The sequence below is a fragment of the Sorex fumeus genome, unplaced genomic scaffold (assembly GCF_029834395.1).
Source record: "Sorex fumeus unplaced genomic scaffold, SorFum_2.1 ptg000143l, whole genome shotgun sequence".
Taxonomy (NCBI): domain Eukaryota; kingdom Metazoa; phylum Chordata; class Mammalia; order Eulipotyphla; family Soricidae; genus Sorex; species Sorex fumeus.
Window position 1 is genome coordinate 1,399,343 of NW_026606200.1, and position 6,000 is coordinate 1,405,342.

The 6,000-nt window shown below is 44.9% G+C and overlaps 1 protein-coding gene across 1 annotated transcript in view; it reads left to right on the forward strand.

Moving 5' to 3' along the window:
- CNTNAP2 (contactin associated protein 2) overlaps positions 1-5,504 on the forward strand; it is a gene marked incomplete at its 5' end in the record, with an annotated part of 1,346,219 nt that extends 1,340,715 nt beyond the window's left edge. The window contains one exon of the mRNA XM_056106760.1: positions 559-5,504. Coding sequence (XP_055962735.1) covers positions 559-758 — 200 coding nt within the window. The remainder of the gene's footprint in view (positions 1-558) is intronic.
- Between the last annotated feature and the right edge of the window lie 496 nt (positions 5,505-6,000).

Below are 6,000 nucleotides of genomic sequence, written 5' to 3' on the forward strand. Positions count from 1 at the left end.
CTAATTGAGAGAAGAGCACAATCTGTCACACGTATTTTAATAGGCAAATCTGTATGCCAGTATGTGTTTGTGTGCAAGTACACTTGGCTCAGTTTGTTTTTTTCAACATCATCTACTTGGAAGTTCTATTAGGCACACGCACGGATTAGAGCCGTAGGCATACACACAGACGGGAGTCATCACTGATACACATTTAGAATCAGTCTACACCTCTGTCCAGAAATTACCTCCTGCCAAGAGACTCGAGAAAAGTGGGTAGAGCTCATCCTTTTTCCTCTTGGGTGTCATGGTTCTACTGTCATGGCCAGTGTCCACTGTCTGAAACGGTTGTTGCACATGTTTTGTCCCGTGTCTAACTTTTACCTCCAGGACCCTCTTACTCCTGGGGTTCTCCTTCCTCCCATTCTGGCCAGAAACAGGGGCCTGATTTCATTGTCGCTGTTACCTCGGACTTTGCCTCTTATCTGGCAGAGGGGGGTAGGATGGGAGTGAGACTGGGGGAAGGGGCGGGCGGGGGAGTTCAGGTCTGGATTACTCAGTTTCTCTCCTCTCTCGCAGGCGTCATTGCTGTGGTGATCTTCACCATCCTCTGCACCTTGGTCTTCCTCATCCGATACATGTTCCGCCACAAGGGCACCTACCACACCAACGAAGCCAAGGGAGCAGAGTCGGCAGAGAGCGCAGACGCGGCTATCATGAACAACGACCCCAACTTCACAGAGACCATTGACGAGAGCAAGAAGGAATGGCTCATCTGAGGGGGTCGTGTGGCTGTGAGGTCCGGGCAGGGGAGCGTGAGGGAGGTGGGAAGGGGCAGACGCACCCTGCTTTGTACACTCGAGCACATCCGTGAACCGTCAGCACAAGCTAGGGGGAGGTCAGCGGCCGAAAGTTCTCGAGACTGCACACCACCAAAAAAAAAAAAAAAAAAAAAAAAAAAAAAGGACAAGAAAAAAAAAAGACTTTTTACTATTTCTTTATAGCTGAGTTTCCCCTTCTGTATCAAAAGAAAATAATACAAAAACCGCTTTTAGAGTTTAAGCGATGGTTGAAATTTGTAGGTACTCTCTGTCTTATTTTGTGCGTGTTTAGAGGTGTACTGAAAAACCCCATGGCAAAGGGCAAGTTTTCTACATTTTTAAGAGCCCTTAGGATGTGGATCGTTTTTGTTTTTGTTTTCCTTGGGAAAAGTGGAGCACATACATTAGGGCCTCCAAGCATTTCCTTCCATTTGCTTCATGTCAAATCTAAGCCGGCTACGTAGTTACACTAGCGTGTGTTCCCATCAGGTTTCTTTTTGTGTCCTGTACATTAGGAAGGGAAAGAAAGGGGCAAAGAGAACTTACGGCTTGCTAGTGTTCGGAGACCTCAATCTAGGCCAGTTCCGAGAATTCCAGCCTGCAACAGGAGAGACTGGGGTCAGGCATCTCTTATGAAGTAATGTGATCAGTACAAGAGAGAGATGCTTTCGGGGTCGGAGGAGAAATTTCCTATTGGGACCGTTGGTTCTATTTTCACCTAATCTACAAGAGCCTGTCGTTCCATGCATGTAGTCTGAGATCTATTCGATGTCTAAACTGTCAGCTCCAAGACCGTGGTGGCTAGCTGTTAACCTACCACGTGCTAGATCACAGAACCTCCATGGGAAGTTAGAGCCAGCGGTTAGGCTTTCTTTGCTCTGTTTTGTTTTGTTTTCTTTTTTTTTTTTAAATAGTCCTAGCAAGAAATGGACACTGTCTCGTGAATGCATCAATTAGATAAGCGCTTCTTCTTTTGCTTTGAATCTCGAGCTGTGACAAAATCCTAGCCGGGTCCTTGGACTGGATGCCCGCAAACAAACGCCAAGTTGTCCTTGCTCTTCTTTCTGCTCTCACTCTGGAATCAAATGGAAAACACTGCCATATTTTAAGTCATCTTCGCCATGAATCGTCCCATCTGAAGTAGACACGCTGCCATGATTCAGGGAACTTCTATGGCAGGCACATTTGAACCTCAAACTCATCACCAACCTGGTAACTGACTGTTGCAACTCAGAGAACAGACATGTCTCAGTTGAATCAGGAAACATGATCCAGCTTGATCCAACAAATAACTCATTGGTTTGGTTTAATGAAAAAGATTTTGTGTAACTGCATAGGACAATGCTTCTATTGGAGCATTTTTTTCTTCCACTCCACACTGCCCCCCCCCCCGAAAAAGAACTTTAATTTTCAAAAGACACAAAAGCTCCTTCTGGAATGACTACTGTTTGTGATCATGGTGGTTTAGGCTCTTAGATCTAATAAGCACTTTTTTTTAAGAAAAAACTTTTAGATTCCAACATTTTGAGGATGAATAGGCCCACTTTTTTCTTCTTCTCCCGGAAGTGGGGGTAAGGTGAGGTTTAAAGGGTCCGGGTGTTAATTTGCTAATAACTGGCCTCAGTAAAATTTCTAGTTTCTTAGAGCTATCTATACACACTTTTAAGATATTCAATGGACCGAACTTAGTGGAGAATCTCAATTTCTTGATCAATGGAAAACATTCCCCTCACTGCCAAGGGGGGATTCCAGAAGCATCTGACACCTTCTGAGAGAGATGCTGGTTCTCTTTTCTCTCTCAAGTCAGGATAAAGAAAGGAAAACCTAACTGTCAGGTTGCGATCAGAGAGGTCTTGGTCATTCTTCCGTAAAGTACATGTGAAAGTATTTAACATGACTGAATATCAAAACAACATACAAGTTACAGCCCGGATGGTACAAACAAAGGCAGTTTATTTAACCAAGATGACTACCTTTACGGGTTCTTTGGTGTATTATAAGGAAAAGCTCATTTTAAGCCTTCTCCGGGATGTTTCTCTTTTTCAGAACCTGTCCTACAGGTTTGGTTCTTGGCTTTTGTTATTGTTTTTGTTTCTTTTTTCTTCTCTTCAGTTTCCCCAAGAATGCCAGGAGGGAGTTTATTTCTCATGTTTCCCACATAATCTTGGTTCTTCATCACGCCTCAGTACTGTCCCTTTCTACCCCCCAAAGGATTCAGGGATTAAAGCAATCAGAAACATCCCCTGGTACTTACAGGTTCTCTTTCTCTTCCCTGCCATCCAACGTTCAAAAGAAAATCCAACACTTCTCTTGCCAAATTTTCAAATGAGGAGCATGGGAATAGCCCCAAAGAGAGGGTTGAAAATCTCCACCCTTTCCAGGGCTACAGGCTGGCCCACACATAGGAGACACCCAGATGGGCAAAATATTAAGTATTGAAGAAAAGTGCCCAAGTGAGTGCTAGAAATCTTGACTTCTCTTTGGGATTGGTGTCATTCCCCCAAATTCCAAGATCTTTTTACGCAGACCCTCTTGTGGACCTTCTAAGTATTTGGTGAAGTATTTGTGTAGGTATACAGAAATGAAAGCAGGACCAATGCAGCACTTACCTTAGATGCCAAGCTCAACATCAACTCTTGCTTCCCAATCTTGACATCTTATTTCCCAATACACTGTCAGTCAAAGCAATGTTAGTGGTGACTGCTTTACAAGTCAAAAAGCAGATCAGACAAGAGATGAGTTATGTGTCAATTAGAGGCCTTTGTGGAGGAAGACCGTTGGCTTGATTCGGGGATTGGGTTGGAACTTTCTCTGTGTACAATGGAGGCCCCTGTGTTTGGAGAAGCAGAGAGTGAGGACTTGGAATGAAAGCAAAATCGGCGTCATCTAACCTCGCAAAATGGCCTGGAGTCCCTAAAGCACCAGGGAGACAGCTAGGGAGGTAACACAGATTCTGGGTGAGTCTTTGGCCCTCTTCGAGAGACTTCGTGTGAGTTTTGGTTGAAGAGATAGCAAACATGTGGGCTGCTTTGTTAGGAAACATCCCTTTGCCTGGAGTCTGATAGAGAAGAGCCTGTTAGGAGTAGGGGTGGGAATTCAGAGGTGTGAAAGAAGTGAGATGAGTGGAAGGGAAGCCCCACTGTGGTCTGCACATCTAATGAGCAGCCTCCAGACTGGGGGTGGTGGAGATGTCACGAGATACCAGCCACGGAAAGCAGATGGAAACTACAGGCGGCTCCTGGGCACATCGGTCTGTGGAGGTGCAAGAAGAAACTTCCATTTCCTTCTGTCATCACCTCTGCTTTTTCTCCATCTGCGTGGACTCTTCCTTCTCTTTCTTATGGTATGAAGGTTCAAGTGGTCCCTGGACATCCACTGCCTTTGAGCTGTTAGGACCCAATTATCTGCATTTCTTTTCACCTTCCTCTTGAGCAATTTTCAAAGCGAAAAGGCAGCAATTATCACATCAATTCCAGTTAGCAGCCCCCAAAGGGATCCTAATTGGTAGGGCCAGGAGATCCTTATCCTAAAGTAGAGATGGTGGCTGTGAGCCTCAGTGATGTGTGTTAAAACCCAACAGACACCATTTACCCACTGATGTTTGGGAGAAGGTAGACCCTGAAATTCCGTGAGTAGCGTCATCACATGCCCCCCCCTTCCCTGATTTACTCTGTGGCCTCTGTCCCTCTCTGCTGTATTTTACCGGCTTCCTCTGACTATGACAAGAAGACTCCATCTTCTCGTCAGATTGACTCCATCTGCAGAATCCCTTGAAAGTCAATTTACAGGCCAAAGTCAGTGGAGCTCATGGGAGACTGACTTGCATTGCTAAGTCACCTCGGATCATATCCAAGAATGTGGGTGTGCTGAGACAACGTGGAGAGGGAGTTGACTTGTCCAGGTGGAACACTTCCCAGTCGGAGGTCAGAAATCAGGAACTTCCTACACCTAAGACCCTCAGTTCCCATTCAGCACTTGCATGCGCCCAGTACAGTAGGATTAGTGAGGAGATGAGACAGAGAAGAAAGGTGACGTTTCCTCATAGCCTGGAAGGCCCCGTGCCTACCCTGCATGATAATGTCGGACACTTGAGGGTCCTTGCACTGCGGTGTTTCTGGGGTCCCAGGGGTATGCCAAGTTCTGCTGGTCAGCCAAGGAAGCCATGTTGAGAAGTGGGTCCTCTGTGGAGTAGAGGCAAGCAGGAGACCACGAGATAGAGGTGCTGCTAACACACAACGACACACACAAGGTTGTTCTCAGATGAAAATGTACCTTGGAAGTGGTCTGGATTGTTTTCCCAGTGGTGGTATAGTCACAGTGAGTGGTGGGCACTGAGACATGACGAAGGCAGGGAGATTCCTCTGAAGTGGACTAAGGTGTGGATCTAAGTGTTTTTGATTCTGAGGGCTTTTGGGGGGGGTCAGGTTTTTCCATTTCTTCAGTGAGCATGGTGACTGCGGAGGGTCAGGGTTGTGATGAGCTGGACTAAGTCCTCTTTCTGCAAAGTCAACTAGGGCTCCATCCCTGTGAAGCAACACAAAAATCTCACTCTAAAAGCAGCCGCATGTAAACTAGAATGAAAGAAGGAAATTATGTATGTATGCCTAATATTCTTTGTGAATGTCTTTCATTGAATTCAAATTATATTAGAGACCAGATTGATAAATAAAAAATCCAAACTAGTTTTAATTATCCTAAAAGCCATTCTTTGTGTCTTGTTTCACTCAATTCTCTTTGAATCGATTTTTATTCAACCTGTGGTAAAAGGTGGTTTCCATGCTCCAAGAAGGAAATTCTCTCTCTCTCTTTTCCTCTCTCTCTTTTCCTCTTTCTCTCTATCTCTGTCTGTATTGATCTCTAACAATTTCTCCAAATGCTGTGAAGAATTAGGTATTCCAACTATCCAGCCTTTTTGGAAAACAGTCAACAAAAATTAGAAATTGAGCTCCTATATGACTCAGAAATACCACTTCTGGGAATATACCTTGGGAGCTCCAAAACACACAACAGACAAGCCAGCCGCCATTCTATGTTCATTGCAGTACTATTCACAATAGCCAGAATCTGGAAACAGCCTCAGTGCCTGAGAATAGACTACTGCATAAAGAAACTATGGTACATCTATGCAATTAAATTCTATGCAGCCACCAGGAAAAATGAAGTCATGAAATTTGCTTATCAATGGATGGACAACGGAGCG